The 23,836-nt window shown below is 36.7% G+C and overlaps 1 protein-coding gene across 5 annotated transcripts; it reads right to left on the bottom strand.

The window, feature by feature from the left end:
* Positions 1 to 79: 79 nt before the first annotated feature.
* Tao lies at positions 80 to 23,545 on the bottom strand. 5 transcript variants are annotated; one of them, XM_053761272.1, is made up of 20 exons: positions 23,244 to 23,545; positions 22,801 to 22,887; positions 18,742 to 18,984; positions 18,187 to 18,304; positions 15,327 to 15,590; positions 14,960 to 15,082; positions 14,266 to 14,515; positions 13,114 to 13,250; positions 12,681 to 12,766; positions 11,359 to 11,657; positions 10,724 to 10,836; positions 8,835 to 9,005; positions 8,200 to 8,411; positions 7,674 to 7,824; positions 7,443 to 7,555; positions 6,778 to 7,006; positions 6,419 to 6,553; positions 5,714 to 5,872; positions 4,995 to 5,113; positions 80 to 4,577 (listed from the first exon to the last, which is right to left on the bottom strand). In XM_053761272.1, exons 3-20 carry the CDS (start codon positions 18,963 to 18,965, stop codon positions 4,457 to 4,459), a joined length of 3,024 nt encoding a protein of 1,007 aa, XP_053617247.1. In that variant the 5' UTR covers positions 18,966 to 18,984; positions 22,801 to 22,887; positions 23,244 to 23,545; the 3' UTR covers positions 80 to 4,456. The 5 variants fall into 5 exon arrangements, with proteins under 5 accessions (XP_053617247.1, XP_053617246.1, XP_053617249.1 ...); XM_053761271.1 differs by having other exon boundaries at positions 18,742 to 18,971; XM_053761274.1 differs by having other exon boundaries at positions 11,359 to 11,612; positions 18,742 to 18,971.
* Positions 23,546 to 23,836: the final 291 nt, after the last annotated feature.

The raw sequence follows: 23,836 nt of genomic DNA, 5'->3' as shown, positions 1-23,836 counted from the left end.
TCATGTGACATAATTTACATAATGGGTAAAACAATGATCCTAGTGCAATTTGTAAACACTACGAAATGACAACACAGTATTCATTCTATTTTATTTATTTTCAGTTTGATTTTTTCATTAATAAGATTATATTACAATATAATAATTATGATAATATTATTAAAACTACAAGTCGATTGTGTTATTTAAATATATAACAAAAAATAAAAGAAAACAACAACGGTGCACTGAGCGGGCCGCTAACAGTCGCAAATAATAATAAAAACGTCGGCGCTGGCGGCCGCGCACCTTGTCATACCTCTGTCACAATATTGCTAACTACTTATCGGTGATAAACGACTATACAATGGTAAAATATAAAAATCATTTAGTACAATGTAATGTACATAATACGTGATCTCTAACTACGAGTTTGGTACTTCTATATCGTAATAATTATTTTGCCGGTCGAAAAGTTTGAAGGGTGAACTAACTAGACTGCTAAATGGTGGGAGTTGGGAGTTTCGCCTACGCACTACTCGCGCCTGGCCGCTGCAGTCGTACGCGTGTCGATAATAAATTAATTTACAATAAATATCCTCCATAATACTTTGTAGTAGAAGATCTAACGAACTAGATGACTGCGGCGGTGGGCAGAGACTAATAGCGAGCGAAATACTACGCGCCTAACGTTAAGTACCGACCATTATTGCATGCAAGCGAACGTACAGCTCACATATTCAATTCCATAGTGCCTCGGTTCCAGGTATTGCTATCTTTGTAGAGCGCAGCGATGCTCGTTAATTAAGCAGTGTCAAAATCGCGTTAGACGTGTCCAGAATGTTATTTCTAGATACAGTTTCAAGAAATTTATAGTTACTGTTTTTCGCTTCATTATTATGCGGCATCAGATCTATGAAAGATTGTGAAGAAATAAAAACGCTTTTATTTAAATATAAATAACCATAGACAATGATCATCGCTCGCTCTCCGCACATTGGGGCCTGAAATGTATGTACAGTGACAGGATGACGAGTCGAGTTAGGCTGTGTCTAGAAATTATTGTCATTTATTTGGTCAGTTAGGAGGAAATCATGGAGCTACTTCAACGTCGCGAAGCACAATGACATCAAACGTTATCACTACGCAATCGATTGACATTATGTACCGATATCTATGAAAAATAACTACAATTTTGACCAACTTCACATTTTACAACTAATCTTTAGATCATGAAACCGCGATATTCTGTCTGAATATCGCGTACTCGACACTATACGATCACATTATGTGATGCTTACAAGCAATGTGATATTGGAAGATAAAATTAATTTAAAAAATACCATAAACTAAATTTGGATATTTATGACTATTTTCGGCGTTAAATTAAATAACATATATATAATAGTCTATACATGACTGGTAAGCTTATTTGACAACACAAATAGTGTATTAGGACTCTAAAAAGTAAAGAAAAATAGCACATAGTAGTAGACCTCAAATTCGAACAGAGGTCTCGCCGCACTTCTAATTTACACGAATAACGCACCTTACAAAATGTAACAAACTATGTATAATAGTTAATTATATATTATTGTTCTTTATATACAAAACGCCGCGCCCCACGCGACACCGTAATTTAAGGCAAATTGTGTTCTTGCTAATACATACACATACGATACTATATATAATTTATTATATTTACAAAATATAATTGGCAGTCGGTCACACAATAACAGCACCTGCATTTTTTTGTAACAATTTATTAAGCATGCTCCACGAGAAAAAACACAGTTTCAATTCGTGTGATAAACTTTTAACAATCAATATATGAACGAAATTCTAGGCCAAACAAATACAGTCCAATTCGTAACTAAAATAAATTTACACACGAAACCATTTTTCCTAAAGTAAAAACTAATGATATGAATTAGAATTTTGACTATCTACTGTGTAATGCTGAGTGGCGGAGCGGCGGCGCGGGGCGCTGTATGAGCATACTTCTGCGCTACTCTCGATACCTTACAATATCATTTTCACGACTCCGTATTTTCAAATTTCAATTTTTCAATCTTGTTCCGACAGAGTATCAAGATGAAAAATTAGCTAAAATCACTAAACTTATGATAAACTACATATTATACAAGAGTAGATCAAGAATACTAGTTTTTATTTAAGCCTTTAGTTATAATCATGCCTCTACTGGCTCCTGTTCTGCCATTTTTTTACTGCTGTTTTATTTTACTTTTTTTAAGGATGGACGGCCTAACATTCTTGTTTGCTTACACTAATTTCACTCTCTAACTGATCTTTTGTTCACAAGTTTTCAATATTTGAATGATGATGCAATGAATACTTTATTGCTGACAGAACAGGGCCACACTCGAGTTAAATAACTAGGTAATAGAAAAGCGTCCCATTCTCACATCCACGACCACACTATCAACACGACCTTTGAATTCCACGTTAGCATACAAATATATTTGCAACAATATGTCTCTGGGATTTCATGAAGTTTAAAGCGTGTTTGTGATAAATTAAAATAAGATTCGAACATACTAATTATTGAAAAGTAATGCCCAAAACGATTGCATTTTAAATAAGTTACAAAAGCGGAAACACCAGACACACATTGAAGTTTGTTCAAGCAGTGGACCGACTTACTTTAATTACAGTACCTGGTACCAGTACCACTCACAATCGGCCCGACCGCACATTATAAATTATTATGGAGTGCAATAAACTTAGTAGTGTAGAATAGGAAATGCCCCCCCCGCTCTTCAATACTGACGCACGATTGGAAGACAACAAAATATCTTAATTACAAAAACAAATACCTGCAAGCTCTCGCCCGATTGTATTTCTACATTTCTAGAACCTTTAATCTTTATTGACATCTAGAACATCTTTATGAAAGAATAATTATAATAATTTTGTCGCTTCAAATTAGGACTTTTTGTGAACTATATTTAAATTAAAGTTTATGTCATAAATTAGTGGTTCTTTTACCGCCAAGACTGGTACCACGGGAGGGCTGTACAGTCTCAGTACTCAGAAATAATTGGAAATATAAATCGAATGCTGTTGCCAAACACTAATATAATGGATTGTTTATTTTATATGTAACCTACTAAATATAATTTGTTGAAAACTTATATAAAAATATATGTTCATATACACACGCTGTAGCTTCAATGGTTGGCAAGATACTACAAGGCATGCATAGGTGCAATTAAGAAATATAATTATATACTGTTTTTTCTTACTTTTATTTTTCCAGAGTAGCACAATTTTAGCTAGAATTTAACATGTTGAGAATGTAAAATAGTTAGCAAATTTCATTGAATAAATTCTCTGAATATTCAGTTTCAAATTCACTGATTGCCATTGTTACTGAGCACGGAATACAGAAAACATCGAAGTGTCATAAGACTAACTTACTTACAGTACAGGTGTCGCCAAATGCACACGTCCAACGGTAAAATAAAATAGTGCACTATATACAAGTAAACATTAGATTTGATTGGTAGCATATATTTAACCCAAAATCGCCCTAATCAAAAAAGACTGCTAAGCTAAAATACGCCTTCACTCTGTACAAAACTTTACTTTGCTATAGCTAACAAAGTATGATATACTCCACGCTAGACGGCGGTAGTAATAAAGCAAAAAGAAACATTAGCTAATTAATAAAAATTTATGATTTTTGAGGTAAACTATATTCTCCTGTGGTATGAAACACCTCCATTCTTAAGATTTCTTATCCTACTATAATTTTTGGACTTTGATGTCAGCGATTATTCGCTAATATTGACACAGTAGCCACGCCTACTTCACATTTCCATGTTTTCTGTGATCCGTGTTATTAAGGTCCTTATCAATTTAACATTTTTAGAAACTTATGTATGTGCACTAAAATATTGGGAGACGTGTATTGGACCCTTAGCATTCGGATTTCCCTTTCAGAATCTTGAAATTTGTTAATTTGTCGAACCCATATTGGCGATTTAGCCCAACATATCCTTGGATTTTTTAATATGATTAAAATAAACATTTAGATAGTAATATTTCGCTGATGAAAAATACTACTCGGTCACAATATGTCTTGTACGATGATACGTCGTCAATTTGCGACAAAAACTGGTATGACATAACAAACGCATCAATGTTTTGTAACAGTACCAAATAATGCGACTACATACTCACTAGCAATGTGTCGAGAAAGGGATGCACAGTAATAGAAAAGGAAGTCCTAAATATTCCATTGTAAACCTCTCTAATTGCGCGACAGATTGCGCCACGGCTAGATACTCTTACATTGTTATTCAAGTCAAATTGTCATTACAATATACAAGTCCCGTTATTATTTTTCTGCGACAAGTTTCGTAATGAAAATTAGGGTTAACTCATGCGAGATTACTAGTATGCTTGTAGTGATGAGTGAGAGAGCAGGCAACAGCATAAGAAGAGTGCGTCACTACAGGGAGCCGGCGGGGAAGCTGGCGGAGGAGTTGCTGTGGGCCAGCGACAGCATCGACCCGGACAGCGATTGTTCCTCTTCTCCGTACTCCCGGCTGCCCTCGGCGATCGCCATCGCGCTGTAAACAAATGTCAGGCTAGATTATGTTGCTTTTCAAGATGTTTTGAAATATTGCTCAACATTTGTTGTTTTTGTTACATCACTTCAATAATTCAGACTATATTTTATAATAAGTAAGTAAGAAAGAAAGAATACATTTATTTGCCAAAAACATGAGTACAAATAGACAAATTGATGTCAAAATGAATTAGACCTACACGTTTTACCGAATATAGGTATGCAAATATAAATAAATAAAGAGGAGCATGTTATCCACTACAAATCCAAAACAAAAAAAGAATTATAATGTACACTAGCCCTAAATTCTATCAGAGTCTATCATTAAATTCTCAAGTTTGTAATTAAACGTATTTTATGTGCATAGGTAATAACAATCAACAGTATAACTGGATATGCGGTGGATTGTTACAGTTACCTGAAGCCGAGCCTGGCGCTCTCGGCGTCGAAGTGGTCGAGCTCGCGCTGGTGACGCTCGTGCAGCGCGCGCGTGCGCTCCGCGCGCTCCGACACGAACTGCGCCGACTCCGACTCCATCTGCAACACGCATCTTAGTCTAGCTCGTGACACAAAATTGAAATTGATGAGATGAACTTCGATCGCGTCGCCCCAAAGCTTCCGTGACACCGTTTAAACTAGTTTCTTTCAGCATTTCTTCTCAGCAGTGTTCGTTCCGAAATGTGTCAGTAGTTTATAGCTGTGTGAGAAATTACTATCGAAATCCCTACTAATATTATAAATGCAAAAGTGAGTTTGTTACCTCTTCGCGCGATTGTTATGAAATTTGGTACACGGGTAGAAAATAACTTGGAATAACACATAGTATATAAGTATATATATATATATATATATATACCTTTTGACTATGTACATTATGTACTTTTATATATTATTAGAAAGAAAAAAAAAACATTGTAAGAAACAATAATGGTAAGCCGATCTGGCATGATAGGGACCAACACTGTTCAAATGAGTTTCTTTCGGTATTTCTTCTCAGCAGTGGTCGTTCCGAAATGCCAGTAGTTTGTAGCTTGTGAGAAATAACTATAAATTTAAAGATTGACGAGAAAAAGTGCCTGTGAAGGTCTAATTTCTGAATAAATGATTAGAATTAGAATTAGAATTAGTGTGTGTGACCTTCTGGTCGAGCAGCGCGCGGCGCACGGCGACGCGCTCCTCCAGCTCGCGGCGCTCGCGGCTGCGCTGCGCCTCCGCCTGCATCTTGCTCTTGCTCTGGTACGCCGTCAGCATGTCCAGCTCGTGCTCCAGCTGCATCTTCAGCTGCTGGCACTCCATCTGACGAATGTATTTCATATTCTATACATAGTATAAAACGTCGCTTAGCTCCGTCTATTTGTCCCTATATTTGAGATTTTTAAATTTACACAACGAATTTCGATGCGAGTTTCTTCAATAGATACGAGGGATTTATTAAAAGGGTTTAGGTGTAAAATTTGTTATGATTCTACGCTAGCTAAATACGTAATGTTTATCACGAGATCGGACCAAATGGAAAGTATGGAGAGGTCGTTTCCCAACAATGAAACTGACGACTCGTAATAATAATAGAAATATATCATCGATTAATTAAGAAACAAAGATAAATCTTTGCTATTTTATTAAATACTAAGCCGTTTCAATGACTTGTGACCTAAAAACGTTAAAAAAATCTATAAATTCAGCATGGCTGGTGCTCGAATGATACAAGTCGCGGGTCACGAAGCTCTCCTGAATACTAGCGCATTCGCGACAGTCTTCATGTCCGTAACCAGACACGTCTTGCGTAAACTGACAAATGTCTAGATAAAACAAAACTCCAGGTCCTGCAGACAGTGTACCCACCATCTGACTCTCGTCCAGACGCACGGTCTGCTTCTGCAGCATGTCGGAGATGCTCTGGTCGTACTGTTCTCCCAGCAGCACCAGCTTGCGCCGCTTCTCGTCCTTCAGTGTCTTTATCACTTCCTTTTGCTGTTCCTGTGCATATAGCGAAAACATCAGTCTACGATCTCCAGATTTGATGCCTGAAAAGCTTACTAAAAAAAATAAATTGCGTGCATTTTTACAAAATCAGGGAGACATCAGCCCGAAAGCAACTTTTCTTTACTAACATAAAAATATTTTTTTAACAAACAACATTTTTTGGTCATTGCAATACCAAATAAAATGTATGTGTGACACATACAAATATGGCTCATTACCTTGGCTGTCATCTGCAGTATCTGCGCTTTGAGCGCCTTGTACTGCCGCGTTTGGATCTTGCACGTCTCGCGAAACTGCTTGCGTATCTGCATTTCTTTTTGCTTGAGACTCTTGGGCTGCTGCTTGAGCTGCAGCGCGTGCTTCTTCCGCAGCTCGTGCTCCGCGCGCTGCATGTACTCGCGCTGGTTGGCGAGCTCCGTCGCGTGCTGGTTCGACAGCTGCTCCTCTCTGCAATACCATACAGCCGCTTTTTACTAAGTTACATTTCACAGTCCACATCTTTTCTTCTTTTCCAATGTGTTAATTGATAATACTTGAATCAGATTTTATTCAAGTAAAGGCATCTGACGTCATTTTACAACTACCTACCTCATCTAGTGGCAAGTAAACGCATACACAGTAATGAATTTAAACCGTCAACCAGTGTGCAAGTTTAGTCCCGAAGCAAGTGTCGGTCTATGAAAACTACTATACACGAGTCATTCCACATGAGGCGTGAGGTCCCACCCTAGATAAGACCATAGAATATTCTCCGTAGATGTAGTAGGACGCGACTAAGAGACATCTTGGCAGCTAATAGACTACAATGGAATGCTATTGCAAGAGTGAGTTATTTAATGTAATTTAATGGCTAGTGATGATGACTAATTTAGATATAAGTTACCTAAGCGCATGCACTCCTTTCTGCTGACGATACTCGAGTTCCTGCGTCTTCTCGTGATGCCGGAGCAGCATCGCGTGCGCTTGTTCTAACTGTTGCTGTCGCTTGTTTAGTTCCTGGAATATCACAACAATATAGTAATTCTCCGAAGACATCACTTAATATGCTCTTTGTACAATCAAGTTATTACAAACAAATAAATGAATCAATAAGGCCCTTCTGTATACCACTCACCTCCCTACACAGCTCCTGCTGCTTGTGGTGCGCGGCCAGCATGCGGCGCCGCCGGAACCGCCGCAGCTCCAGCTCGAGGTACTCCCGCTGCGAGCGCAGCAGTCGAGCTTCTTCTGCCGCTTCCGCTTGCTTCAAGTTGTCTTTCTGCGATCTGAAATTGTTTCGTCATCGTGATCGCAGATGTATCTACCAACTTTGATTTGAAAAACTGTATACTCGAATGGTAGCAAAAAATCCTCAACATATGCCAACGGAGCGATTATCAATTGGAAAACAAAAGAAATGAGAAGATTTTACAAACACATAAGACATCACAAAGATTTGAGCTAGTATATATTTTTAGGCATCTAAGATAATCTATAATAGGTGCCTACAAATGATAGATATCTTTGCCAGATGTAGCGTCTAAGTCTACGCGTAGTGTGTCCATACTGAACTCCTTTTTCCATTGATTATTGAGCTTCCGAAGTTTTTGCGGTCCTGCTCTTATTTATTTCAATATTTAAACTCTAGATTGCATACTCACTGTAACGTGGCGTCTCTCTGCCGTTTCGGCGTGGCGTCGTCCATACTCAGTTCCTTTTTCCATCGCTCCTTGTTGGCCTTATATTCGCGCTTGCGATGAGCTTCGAAGTTTTTGCGGTCCTGCTCTTGCTTCGCGGTGATGTCCTTTATCAGCTTCTTCTCCGCCGCCGCGGTCTGCTTCTGCTTCCGCTCTAGTTCTTGCGCGTGTTTCGTCTGCAATTATCAACATCAATGTACATAAATCCCTTACTGGCAGACAACGTACAGTTACTACTGGAAGAACAAAGCTGAAATTCGGTTTGTAGTTTCCTTGGGGGTAGCAGCACTAAAAATTTCTACAGGAATATGGATTTAGGAGCGTATGAAGAGCGAGTAAAAGCGATACGATAAAATAATTTCAGATCATTTTGGGGCTAGCACTATATTAGATATAACTTTAATTAAACGTTGCAGATACTATCATGAATTTTAATATGAGTAAATCAAGAGGCGCAAGAACCCGGCTAACATCCAGAAGAGCTCGCTACTTTTTTATTATTATTTATTTACGCATTCGATAAGAAAGATCTACGATTAAATTAGTTTTAGGTGACTTTTTCAATAGCCTATATCTATATACACCGTAATGACCCTCACCTGTAGCCTTTCCAGTTCGCGTGAGAGCTGCAACAACAGTGCATCGTATTCCCGATCGAGCTGCAGTTTGTGTGCGTCCATGTCCGCTTTGCATCGCTCTTCCAATTTCAGCAAAGCAGCTTGATGTTCACGCCGCATTCGCTTGTACCCGGACATTTGTTCGTGCATCTCCTAAAAGAAAAAAAGTAATCTTGTGTATATCACGCGAGAAAGATTAATATTAATTTTTAATGCATTAGGAACAGAGATGGTCCAGTATTTTCCCTATTTCTACCTCAAGTAATCAAATTTTGACAAAGTCTAGCGCACATCAAACTTGATGAGGAAGTACTACACTATGATTAGGAAGCATTTATGACGGTAATTAAAAGTAAAAAATATCGAACAAAAATCGAACAGACTTTTCTGGTCGAAACAAAAAATATATACAATCAGAATTTGCAAAATTAACAAGTAATACGAGGGCTGCTATTTATGTATCCGGAACTGGCCAATAATTCTAGAATATTTAAAAAGTAATTACAACATTTGAAAATAGAACTCTTCGGCTAGAGAATAAATATTTTTCATGTCCCTGTCATTTATTTTTTTTAATTGGCGCCAATTTTGAAAATAGCTTGTCTTCATTGCCATGGATTTAACTCGTGAACATTTTCGCGCGATGATTTATTATGATTTTCGGCGTGGATTAACTCAAAAACAGTGCATCGAACAACTGATTTTAACTTTTGGAGATGAAGCACCATCGAAAACCACTGTGTATTATTGGTTTAAGGAATTTCAACGTGGACGGTCTATGCTCACGGATGAAATTAAGGAGGGTCGTCCTAAATCGGTAGTGGTACAACAAAATATTGATGCTGTGCGACAATTAGTAATGCAAGATCGTCATGTTACATACCGCGAGATAGAGGCGTCTCTGGGCATTAGTATGACGAGTATACACGCGATATTACACGAACATTTAATTGTTAAAAAAATTTGTTCGCGTTGGATTCCGCACAATTTGAGCGTAGATCAAAAACAGGCTCGTGTCGACTGGTGTAAGAAAATGATAAAAAAATACAACCGTGGCACGTCAAAAGCTGTTTATAATATCTACACAGGTGACGAAACCTGGATCTATGCTTATGACCCTGAAACTAAACAGCAGTCAACGGTGTGGGTCTTTCAAGATGAACCGAATCCAACAAAAGTTGTTCGTGCGAGAAGCACTTTAAAGCAAATGGTCGCTTGTTTTTTTGGTATCAACGGACATGTAGCTACAGTGCCAGTAGAGAATAGTAGGACGGTTAATTCTGAATGGTACACCACCATTTGTTTGCCAGAAGTCTTTGAAAAAATACGAAAGAACAACCCACAACGCAGAATCATACTTCATCACGACAATGCTAGCTGCCACAAGTCGGCTGAAACAAATAATTTTTTGGAGGGTCAAAAGATTGAATTGACGGGTCATCCGCCGTACAGCCCCGACCTGGCACCCAATGATTTTTATTTATTTCCAAACATTAAAAATAAATTACGTGGTCAACGTTTTTCGAGCCGCGAAGAGGCCGTTGATGCGTTCAAAACACACGTTTTGGACATACCTCAATCAGAATGGAAAAAGTGCTTTGAAAATTGGTTTCATCGTATGCAGAAGTGCATAGATCATCGCGGAGAATACTTCGAGAAACAATAAAACCATATGTAATAATATATGTTTGTTTAATTTTGTTATTCCGGATACATAAATAGCAGCCTATGTACTTGATCTGACAATCCAATTGTGAACTTTCAATAGTCATTATGAAATGCCATTTCTAAGTTAAATTTATTCAACAGCAGCGACACTTCTAACCATGCAAAGTAATACTGGCACAGTAAATTCATTAAGTCTCACTCACCTGATTGTGCTCTTTCTGTTGCTTGGTGACAATGCTAGTTGTTCGTATCGTCGCAAAATTATTTGCTCCGTGTTCAGAGACTAAAGACATCGCCGCTGCGTTATTGCTTATACCTGTAAAATTACGATACGAAACACGATTTACATATCTCATCAATTTAGTTTCGTTACTTAATTTGTACGTGACTTTCCAGTCAGACATTTTTTATTAAGCTATATTAGGTCTCTAATCCACTCAGATAAAACTTATTTTGATTATAATAACGGCTATCATGCAATACATATCTTTATAGAATAAATAACTTGTATCTCTTGAAGCCCAAAAATAAGCTTATGAGAACTTCCAAGCTATGCTACTAATAGAGTATTTGACTGGATGGATATGTGATTTGGTTAAATCTTACCTATTTTTGGAAAAAATATCATCAAGTTTAAATTTGATATAAAAGCCCCCAAAACGCTATGATATGACGTCACTTCTTATTATTCTTATTCAAATAGTCAAAGCCTACTTTTCAGTTCTAATATATTTTGTTTCGTTCTGTCAATGTCAAATATTGTATAGTGCGACACAGACAAACCTTTGTTAAATAAAATAATTAAATGTTTAATACATTTAAAGAAAAATTAACTCACTTCTATGAGTCTGCCGTCCATGTGTATTCCTATTATCGTCCCCGCTATCCTGCCACGTGGAAGGCGCGTTGACATATTCGCGGAAGTCGTTCGCCTGCCGTTCCCTCTCACGCTCCCTCTGGGCCTCTCGAATCGCGTCTCTATTAGCGTAGTCGTCTCCGTAGTCGTCGCAAAGGGAGTCCCGATTCGCATATTCCCGCAGCGCGTCCCGATTCACGTAATCATCGTGAACTGGCAAAGGACTTTCGCTCTGTCTGGGTACGAAACAGCAACATGAGTAAAACTTGCGTTTGCGACTTCTGAAAGTAATGGGTGCGTGACATGCATGACGGTGCTAACTACTTACTATCTACATACAACTAGATACATATAAAGCATTTTATTACATACTAAAATATATACTGGTACTGAAAAATATAATTTTACTGGTTATAGCTCGGTGGAAAGCTTATTGTATTTATTTAGCAGAAATAGCAGGCATTATTCAACATCTTTGTCTTTATCGTTTATCGTCTGCTGGGTAGACATAAGCCAGAGTTGCGAAAGTCGAAAGCCATGTTTTGCTGTATTAGTGGAATTGAGATTAAATATATGGTGATAATCCAAATAATTACGGCAGTTGATACAAATAACTGTGCTCACAGAGATATTTTGTACAAATTTCTACGATTCTGGAAATAAAAATTGTACAACAATAGGATAGCAATCCAACCGGGCCCGGTTACGTATGTAGAATGTGAGTGCACTATATAGCTACGATCTTTTATAAATATAACATATACATACATCATGCAATAGCGTTACCAACCACCATTATAATTTTAATTCGTAAGCTTCGATATAACTAAGCTATATACGGAAAATTAGAAAAATGATTATTATATGTCATGACTGCTCATGATTATGGGGACCTAGTAGTAAAAACATTACAAATCATCAATACTAATATTATAAATGCGAAAGTATGTCTGTCTGTTCCACTTTCACGGCTAAACCGCTGGATCAATTTTGATGAAATTTGGTATGCCTGTAGACCCCCGTTCAAGCATAGACTACTTTTTTCAAAACTCAACCCTCAAATGGGGTATGGTATGAAAATTATGTTTTGTTTCAAATAAACGCGGGCGAAGCCACGAGCAAAAGCTAGTCCAAAAGAAATTATTCACAGAAATTATTCTCTAAATCTAGAGTATAAAATTGACGTTCTTACAAAAGTCAAATTGACATCAAATAAAATAAATATGATAAGGACACAAATAAATTCTAGTCTATTACAAAAATGTTTTTTTTTCACTTGAATACAAATATACAATAGTACCAACCTGGAGGTATGCGACGTATGCTGGTGGTTGTGATGCTGGTACTGCTGCTGCGGCGGCTGGTGTTGGTTGTGGTGGTTGGCATTGATCTGTGAAACAAATACATTATTTTTATATTATGTTTATCAAGAGTGTTTTTCTAACACTAGTGTCGGATTTCATGCAAGTCGCTAAAGGCATCTAAAATGACCTTTATAAGTATATACCGCGATCTAGTGGCAAGTTGTCGCATACACACTAGTCAATTAGTCAACTAGTGTGCAGATCTCCTTATGTTTTTCTTTACTGGAAGGGAGGGAGGAGCGGGGGGAAGAGGCAGAGAGAGGGGAACGGGGGGAAGAGGGAGAGAGGCCGTATACATAAAAATGTTATAAATGCGAAAAACTTTATATCGGTCACGCTACCACGACCTAGCTGTATATATATATATACAGACCGGGAGAGGCCTGCGCCGCAAGCTGCCGGAAGACGAGCTCTGGCTGGAGGCGCCGGCGGCGCTGTGCTCGGACGTGGCCGAGTTCGACTTGGAGCTGTCGCCGCCCGAACGCTCCTCTGCCGTTTCCTCGCTGTCACCTGCGACAAATGCAAATACACGCTTCACTAACAATGCCACAAAATATTATTCCGCAACGGGTGACAATGGCCTCTCCTGAGGCAGGTTTAGGTGTATGATTCACTAATTAATATGATTGTATCTAATATGATAATCATACAAACTATTGGTGAAAACCATGTACAAATCCGTCCGGTACTTTTTAATTTAACATGTTCACAGAGGCAACAGGGAGTAATCTTTTTCTCAACTTTGTCACAGATCCAATGTTTAAAATAAGATTTTTTATAAAATGTTATTGTTAACACAGACGTTTTTTTTGTAGACAAATTTATAAGCATGTATGCATTCAACATATGATAATAAAATCCGCTGTCTTTCTGTCCTATGTATGCTTAAATCATTAAAACTACGCAAAGGTTTTTTTTAATAGTGTGATTCCTAAGATTTAGGCACAACAATTTAGACACAAATTTTCACTAACAATGCCACAAAATATTATTCCGCAACGGGTGACAATGGCCTCTCCTGAGGCAGGTTTAGGTGTATGATTCACTAATTAATATGATTGTATCTAATATGATAATCATACAAACTATTGGTGAAAACCATGCACAAATCCGTCCGGTACTTTTTAATTTAACATGTTCACAGAGGCAACAGGGAGTAATCTTTTTCTCAACTTTGTCACAGATCCAATGTTTAAAATAAGATTTTTTATAAAATGTTATTGTTAACACAGACGTTTTTTTTGTAGACAAATTTATAAGCATGTATGCATTCAACATATGATAATAAAATCCGCTGTCTTTCTGTCCTATGTATGCTTAAATCATTAAAACTACGCAAAGGTTTTTTTTAATAGTGTGATTCCTAAGATTTAGGCATATAATTGGTTATGGTTTTACGAGCGAAGCTGAGACGGGTCGATACTCTATAAAATGTAACTATTATATAATAGTAAAAGTTCTAACTCATTATTTTAATATATACTAACAATTAGAATGGCATAATCGAGGACGAAGAAGAACTCACCAATAGCACTTTCATTGTCCGCATCAACCATGAGTATCTTCTTCATCTTCCTATAGTTGAGATTGTCTAAATCTCTGACCGCCGCCTTAGTCCTCTGGATGAGGTCCACCAATACGTGAGGAGATCGCGGCCGAGTGATGAACGGGTGGGACAGGAGCTTGGTCGACGACGGGCGCTCTTGAGGATTCTTCTGTAGGCAAGCCTCGACGAAGTAACGGAACGTATCAGTCCATTCTGGCGCCTGTAAATACTAATTTTTAGACTGTAATCAAAATAAAATTAAAAAGAATTAAAACATTTTGATACAAAATGATAATTAAATTAATAGGTACAGCGCCCGCAAGTCAAGCTACTGTGGATTCAACTCTATGCAGTGATAATAACGATCATTTGGCTTGATGTGTTATTATGTAAGGTATGACTTTTTGTATTACGACAGCGCCATCTAGTTATTTAGATTGTTACTAAATGGCTTGTAATTCCATTTATTGAAATCTGGCGAGGAAACCACTTTTTATCAACACTAGATGGGGTTGGCGTCCAAATTCTACTGATATTATAAATGCGAAAGTTTGTATGGGTATGAATGTTTGTTACTCTTTCGCGCGATATCTATGGACGGGTTGTAATGAAATTAGTTTTTGATTTATTGGGATATTCGTTGATTATCCTTGTAATAAGAACATATACTCACTTGTAATGTCGGAGAGTCATTCTGTGCTATGTGGTAAAGCGCAGACATCGCGTTCATATTGAAATATGGCGGCTTCCGCTCGGCTAGCTCAATACAAGTAATACCTAGCGACCACACATCCACCTGAAATATCATTTTTTTTTGTTTATGACATTCACAGGGACGCGACAAGTGACATAAGAAAACAGGATTATTTAAAGTAAAGATTTATTTGGTCAATTTCTTAGTCGGTGTGGCCAAAATACACACAGATGAGCCATGAAACTATTCGCGAGACACTTGATACACCTATGTATGAGATTTACACATGTTTTACAAAAAAAATATCTTGATAACACTATAAATAAATATGTATACTCTAACATACCTTCCCATCATACTGCCCTTCATCCATAGCCAATATAACTTCAGGCGCCATCCAATACGGCGTCCCCACGAAACTATTCGCGGGACACTTGATACTAGCGCTGCCGAAGTCAGCCAGCTTCACTGTCCCGTTCTCCGTGAGGAGAATATTCCCCGCTTTGATGTCCCGGTGGATGCGGCCAAGGCTGTGGAGGTAGGAGAGCCCGCAAACAACGCCTTCACATATCGCGGCTATTTCTTCCTCGCGCAGTGGCCGTTTGTGGACCTACAATAATTATGATTTAATCAAGATTATATTATACAACAGGTTTGAAAAAGAGTCAAGTATAAACAGTGACCCAAATGATTAATAAAATAAAATTAAACAAAATTGTGGTATCTTAGGTTGTACCGCTAGTTGAATGATATATTGCAACTTGGTATAATGTTTTAATTTTGTTTCAGAAGAACTATCAGGCATATCATGCTGTAAAATTTCAAACCCCAACTACTAGTTACTATACTATAAAAAAGATAACAATTACAATTTATTAAATACAAACAATTCTTATATAGAACATAATTTGTTACAAAAATTACAATCATAAACAATAAAGAGATTCCAGCACGTCACCGCTCGGATGGATTCCAAGAAGGCTGGCAGCAGTAACGCTGCCAGCCTACTTGATAAACCCTCTGAACCTCTGATAGAGGTGTAACCCTCTGACCGCTATGGCAATCCTCTGTGCCAAGTAACTGCCCGCCCTTGGATCGCCCGTTACCACACGGAGTCGCGATGAAATCTCAGTTAAAAATTAAATGATAACTGTATAATGATATTGAGAATATCTATAAAGAAGTTAAATTAAAAGGCAACCAAATAAACAACGTCCCTGAAGAGGTGCATAATGAAATAATTAGCATCGCCGCGCGTGCGGCGGAAAGCCGCGCGAAATAATCGAGTGCACCGCTTGACCTCAAACATGATCTCTAAATTTTATTAGTATTATCATTAGAATGGATAAATAATCAGCAGTAATATTGATCGTACATTTTTACGATTATCGCCATTGATATTATTATTATAATGTAAGTTAATTGCATTTAAAATATATTACTGTACTGTATAATAGTACTGTACGACCTACCTGTACACCAAATGAAAGCTATAAAGAACTATGAACTATGAATTTGTTAACTCTTAGATAGAAGGGCGGGGAATATAATAATATAGGGTACTTTACCCTTTTTTACGTATATTAATTGGTAATGATTTATTAGTGTTGTAGTTCTTTTGCCAATTAATGATAATTGGGCTATAAAGTCCGATAAAATAAAAAAATAAAAATGTTGCATTTGTAATAGTGTTATAACTACTTGTGATAACTCCAGTAAGACTAACAACTTGTTTCTTTGAAATCTCATTTCACGAAGGGCACTTCAAATAACTGAAATTGAATTTTAAAACAGGAAATGCAGTCAACATTGCTGGAAGCTCATTTATAAACATTAGTATAAAATGAATGAAAACTAAAACGTTACAATTTTTTTTCTTAGGATGTGTATTAAAGATTATTTTTCTTTCCATAGTAATATTATATGCGCCAATAGTCTATCTGTTATGCTTTCACGGCACGATTTTGATGAAATTTGGAATTTAATGAACCGACATCATTTAATGTCAAACATAGGATTTTCGATTCGAGGCTGTGACGCCGCGAAGCCCGGAATCAGCGTCAAAAATAATGTCGTTTTAATGCAGTGTAGTATTTTTTTTTCACAGACTATTTGTGTATTGTTCTCGTTTGTGTTCAGTTCTGTCCTTATAGCTTTGTGTGAAAAGCGTAAGAGTTACTGAGTGTGATGTGATATGCCTTGTTTTCCAAAACAAAACAATACATCACGTTGCAATATATAATTCAAAGATAATTTCAGATGATTCAGTAGTATCATACGTCATAGCAACATTTAATTTGTGAGGTATTTTTTCACAGAAATTGAAGATAATTATGACCTCATAATATATCATGTGGGTTTCGTGTTTAGGATGCAACTTAGTCATTGGTTCAGGGTATGCAAGAAACTTTATAGGTACTTATTGGGTAAAGTTAAATTCTCATTCCCTTGACTAAATACAATAGATATCGTCATTCGTTGTGGTATTTCTTTGCTGCAATGACTAGAAACCTAAATACATGTACTTTATATTAATACATATAATAAAAAGTAATAAAAAATATATGAAACGAATTCATGAAAAAGTACTTACTTAAACAAAGACATATAAACTTGAAAGAAATTCGGAAAGATGTGATATAACTTGCTACTTAGCTTATGCTGAATTACATAAATTGGACACAAACATCGAAGTTCATTAATCAGATGGTGTAGTTATGTGCATCACGAATAACAGAGGGAACCGCGGCCTGATATAGGTACAGTCGGTATGTAACAACCGCACCTTAAATACGAGGTCTATTTTAGGTGCGGTAATAGCGGTGAATTTTGGATAGCTCGAGGTGCTGTCGGCTGTACACACACTAGTGCGTCATGTGCACGTGACCTCTCATGGTTTGGGCCTTTGAAGTGCTGATCCGGAGAAAACCAATTGGTGAAAAAAGTCATCATTAATATAGTAACCTATCCATTTATTGACTCGGCTTTGTTTTTGATTTCGCCATTTATGTTCACTGTGAGGCGTGCCTGTGAACAATGTATGAGATCTCTCACACATCGAGGCTCTAATAAAAGTACTTATAGCGGGCAGCTTTACTCCTGGCTTCCTTACCACCTTAGTAGGCGGTTAACGGTGGTCCATTAAACCATTGAAATCTAATTTTGTGTGTGAACAATGTTTCATTAAAAAACAACAAATAACTTACCTCTATGATATCGGATGCAGACCCAACACAATACTCCATAACCAGCCATGCTGTATGTTCTCTTTTGTAGCATCCTTTATACTCTATGGTGTTTGGGTGTTCCAGTTGCTTGAGGAATCTGGTAGAAATATAAAAAAAATGTATTTAAAAATTATAGAGGTTAATGTATTACATTTGAAGTAATCAGTTAAAAAAATCAGTTTTAGTGTATAAGGTGTGAGTGGTTTGACAATCTTTGACTTGAAATAAACATCTGGGATATGTTTTTGTTGAGATCAACCAAAACTTCTTAATACATCGAACACCTATGCAATGTCAGTGCTCCCAAATCCCAATCATAATCAAGAACATTTTAATACAGTTTCCACAACCACTACATTAGCGTCAGTTAGGAAACAAAAATACATATAGTGTTTCCTGTACCTAAATAAGTATCATTGGGTAATTCATATTAACTTCTAAATTCCAAACAATAATTTCTACTGTTCAATATAACTACTGTTTATAACAGAACATAAGAACCACGCACGCATGCTTCAATGACTTTGTACTCACTTAATTTCCTTCAAAATATCTTGCCACTTCTCCTCGCTCTGCTTGCCCAAGTACGACATCTTTTTGATGGCCACAATCTCTTTGTTGAGATTGCAGCGAGCGTAGTACACCGCACCGAAGGATCCATGGCCGATCTCTCGCAGATCCTCAAAGATCTTCTCTGGGTCATGTTTGCTAAATAGCTCAGCGATGTCTGGGTCCTTCAGGCTGCCGGGCCTTGGCATTTTGATCTAAAAAAATGAACTGTTAAATTTGATCTCAACTATAATAACAATTTTACTTTCGACAACCTAGTGATGTGACGATTTTACTTTTGTAATTTGGTTTCATAAATGTATCAATACAGCTAATGTGAATATGTGGAATCTGAAGTTAAGATGTGGTGGTCGAAAGGAGGGCCAAAGATGAAGAAGAAGAATATGCAACAATAGTCGAGGATCATTTTAATGGGACAAGTAGAGAGAAGTAAATGGGTGAGTCCTTTTCCCAGCAGTGGGATAAAATAGGATAAATAAAAAATACATACGAGGGCTGCTATTTATGTATCCGGAACTGGCCAATAATTCTAGAATATTTAAAAAGTAATTACAACATTTGAAAATAGAACTCTTCGGCTAGAGAATAAATATTTTTCATGTCCCTGTCATTTGTTTTTTTCAATTGGCGCCAATTTTGAAAATAGCTTGTCTTCATTGCCATGGATTTAACTCGTGAACATTTTCGCGCGATGATTTATTATGATTTTCGGCGTGGATTAACTCAAAAACAGTGCATCGAACAACTGATTTTAACTTTTGGAGATGAAGCACCATCGAAAACCACTGTGTATTATTGGTTTAAGGAATTTCAACGTGGACGGTCTATGCTCACGGATGAAATTAAGGAGGGTCGTCCTAAATCGGTAGTGGTACAACAAAATATTGATGCTGTGCGACAATTAGTAATGCAAGATCGTCATGTTACATACCGCGAGATAGAGGCGTCTCTGGGCATTAGTATAACGAGTATACACGCGATATTACACGAACATTTAATTGTTAAAAAAATTTGTTCGCGTTGGATTCCGCACAACTTGAGCGTAGATCAAAAACAGGCTCGTGTCGACTGGTGTAAGAAAATGATAAAAAAATACAACCGTGGCACGTCAAAAGCTGTTTATAATATCTACACAGGTGACGAAACCTGGATCTATGCTTATGACCCTGAAACTAAACAGCAGTCAACGGTGTGGGTCTTTCAAGATGAACCGAATCCAACAAAAGTTGTTCGTGCGAGAAGCACTTTAAAGCAAATGGTCGCTTGTTTTTTTGGTATCAACGGACATGTAGCTACAGTGCCACTAGAGAATAGTAGGACGGTTAATTCTGAATGGTACACCACCATTTGTTTGCCAGAAGTCTTTGAAAAAATACGAAAGAACAACCCACAACGCAGAATCATACTTCATCACGACAATGCTAGCTGCCACAAGTCGGCTGAAACAAATAATTTTTTGGAGGGTCAAAAGATTGAATTGACGGGTCATCCGCCGTACAGCCCCGACCTGGCACCCAATGATTTTTATTTATTTCCAAACATTAAAAATAAATTACGTGGTCAACGTTTTTCGAGCCGCGAAGAGGCCGTTGATGCGTTCAAAACACACGTTTTGGACATACCTCAATCAGAATGGAAAAAGTGCTTTGAAAATTGGTTTCATCGTATGCAGAAGTGCATAGATCATCGCGGAGAATACTTCGAGAAACAATAAAACCATATGTAATAATATATGTTTGTTTAATTTTGTTATTCCGGATACATAAATAGCAGCCCTCGTATGTCAATTGTTTGTTGCCATAAAAAGACTTTATTTCTTAGACTAATAAGCATACTAGAGATTAATAAGCAGAGTCTGAGGAATTTTTTTTCTTAAGATGCAACACTATGTGTTATAAAAAACGAGTTGTTTCACAATGTTTATTTACCATTTTTCAAATTTATTGCTATAGTTACAGGATGTGCTGTAAGTTTTCATTCCCCTGTAAAATCAATAAATAGCTATTTCTTTTGATCGTATATTCATAGCCAAATAGACCATAAACAAGAAGGTTATAGTATAAATTTTAACTTGATACTGTTACACGTTCTGGAAAAAAAAGTGCCTTGACAGATAAATAAACAGACAACAGAATTAAGTGACCTTAGTACAGAACTGTTAAAAATCTTCCTTTTCTTCCTCTACCCATACAAAATCAGACTTTCGTATTTATTTTTATTTGTTATTATTTATCATAGTATGGATTCCTAGCTAAGTATTCTGAAGCCCCATTTACATAGCAAAACAGTAGATTAAACTCTCTATTACTCTTCAATTTCTAATTATCCTGAGACAATGAATTGGTAGTGATAATTGTTTTTAAAAACAGTTAAATTTAAACTCTATTCTTAAGATAACAAAGGCGTAAGTTCCGACATGCAAGACGCAGCTGACGACCTTGCACATGTCAATTATATTCACAGCATGATTGTATCTTAAGAGATCTTAAACAATAATAATGTAAGTGCTATCTTTCCTTGTTGGCCATCACTAAATAGGTAACTTATTATTTTTTTATTCTTAGTGTACAACCTTTTATGATTTAATAATATATTTAAGTATCTTGTTAATTTTTGATTATAATTATAAAGGAACAAATCAGAATTCAATTACAACATTTTTAAATGAAAATAGCCTTATTCAAAAAAAGGAAACCTTTGTTTAATATTATTTATGTTCACAGAAAGCAATTTTTATAAGACAGGGTATCTATATGATGAACTAGCAGCGCCCCGGAGCTTTGCTCCTGTGGGAATTTCGGGATAAAAGTACCCTATGTGTTATTCCAGGAAATATTCTACATGTGTACCATATTCCATAACAATCTGTCTAGTAATATTTTGTGTGAAAGAGTAACAAAACAAAACATACACACATATACCCTTACAAAATTTCGCATTTATAATATTAATAGAATGGTGGTAATATTATTTATTTATTTTGACCAAATTTAACCATTATAGAAAACATATATTCAACAGGTTAACCCTTTTTATGTTGTGTTTTTATTCAAAGACATTATTGTTATTGGTTATTTTGAAGATATTTAAATAATAGTTATTGGTAATAAACTCAATCCAGAATTTAAAATGCTGACAGAAAACCTAATTTAGGTTGTATACAGTTCAATCAGTATCTTTTCTTGTTCAATGCCTGTGCTTTATTCTCTTTAAAGATCATTATAATAATGGAAGAAGAAAGAAACCCATTTGCTAGGACGGTGCAGATATTACAAAGGAAGAAACAAAATCAAAATTGACAACTGTCTTCCACAAAATTAAGTAATAGTGGGCCTATTGAGGCTCTTAGCCTCTTGATGATGAGCAATCAATATAATCTTTTATATTACTAAAATAAGCAAATGACGTGAGTGTCTAAGGTGTGTAAGATTTTACACACAGTGGAGCAGAGTCGTACTGCAGACTAATTAAGGTGCTTCTGTAGTCTTTAACCATAGCTGGCACCATAAGTCTCCATTTTATCTTTATCCGTGACTATATTCAGGATTTAATGACTCTCTGTTATTCTATTAATCCAGGTTGCATTTTACATTTATATCTTAGGATGTAATTTTGTACATGTTGGTTGGTCATGATATTTACTCTTAGCAATTAATAATAGTTTGATTAGGTGGGTACTACTAGTTACATGTATCTGAATAACTGGCTACATAGGTACCTGCCATGTGCAAAAGGAAAGGTTGCACCTACTTACCAGAAATTACAGGTAAATATTTTCTATTTATTAACATGCAATTATGATAAAATGAATACCACTATTTTTTAAAAATAAGACAGCACAGCAATGCATTGAGTAATTAAAGAGTTTACCTTGCCAGAACTAATGTGTTGTTGGTTGCATAAATAAGAGCAATTTCGAAAAAATATTTTGGAATCATTAAATTTTCTTGAACTTGGATCAAACCAATCAATGACAGAAATATCTTGTATATATTTTTGTAAGCTTATAACATGCATACATACTGCTAGCGCCAGCTGTAAGCCGGCAGCGTCCGTCAGTTATGTAGAATGCTCCCGTCACCCCGGGCCATCCTCTGCGGCACCCGCTATCTGCAACAATCGGAAATGGAACCGATAACACCACCCGTGGCCAAATTTATTCTAGGGCCACTCCCGTCAGGGATAACATATGAAAGTTGATATTACATCCGAACTTTAACTGATTAAAAACCTAAACCGTTATCAGTAGAAACTACCACTATTTAATTTAATTAATGCAAGCTCCCGATAAACGGTGCCGCAACCCACCTCGGAACGAACAACGTGAACCACACTTTATGACAAGATACGATTATGATTTCGGATACATATGGATATGTCTCACGACCAATACTAACGACAAGCATCGGTTAGAGATCCATAAAAAGGCTAAAAAATGAAAATATTGCAAAATACTTGGCACTTACACACAATATTTCGCCTCAAAATGGCGTTGGGGTATCGTGCGCACTGATAGTTTTTTGTTTCATAGGACACAACATTTATGTCTATCCATCACATTCAAAAATCACTTCACAATTACGATTACACTATATTTATTTTATATCCTTGAAATAAAGAAACATATTAAGATTTCTAGAGAAAATTATTTACAACTTTCTCGTTCACAGACACAGAGAGACGACATCAGACATCATACCACAGACATTTTTTTTTGGTTTAGTTTATCCATATGGAAAGGCAAAGGGATCTAAGCATGCCACAGACAAAGTCGACTTTCGTTTATTTATTTTCAATTTTTAACCCCTGACGCGAAAAGAGTGAGGCAAGGGGTTAAAAAGGTGAGGCAAGACATGCTATGTACGTGGCACCGTAGCTCATCAACGGGTGAACCAATTTGGATGCGGTTTCTTGATTTGATAGCTAATTTTTATGCGGTGGTTCTTAAGTAGATATGTTTGATCAAAATCGGTACAGCCGTTCAAAAGTTGTAGCGAAATTAATACCTATTGAAAGCCGGAGCTTTTTTAATAGGGAGTATTACTGCACATTTATCCCA

This window comes from Plodia interpunctella, chromosome 21 (assembly GCF_027563975.2).
Source record: "Plodia interpunctella isolate USDA-ARS_2022_Savannah chromosome 21, ilPloInte3.2, whole genome shotgun sequence".
NCBI classification, from domain to species: Eukaryota; Metazoa; Arthropoda; class Insecta; order Lepidoptera; family Pyralidae; genus Plodia; species Plodia interpunctella.
Note: the sequence above shows the minus strand (reverse complement) of the source record. Positions and strands in the feature narration are given on the sequence as shown.

Coding starts and splice junctions, on each gene's coding strand:
- Tao (XM_053761272.1), bottom strand. CDS start 18,965: ATGCCAAGGCCCGGCAGCCTGAAGGACCCAGACATCGCTGAGCTATTT. Junction 9,006..10,723: donor AACAGAAAGAGCACAATCAG/GTGAGTGAGACT, acceptor TTTTTCTTTTAG/GAGATGCACGAACAAATGTC. Junction 7,007..7,442: donor AAAGGAGTGCATGCGCTTAG/GTAACTTATATC, acceptor ATGGTATTGCAG/AGAGGAGCAGCTGTCGAACC.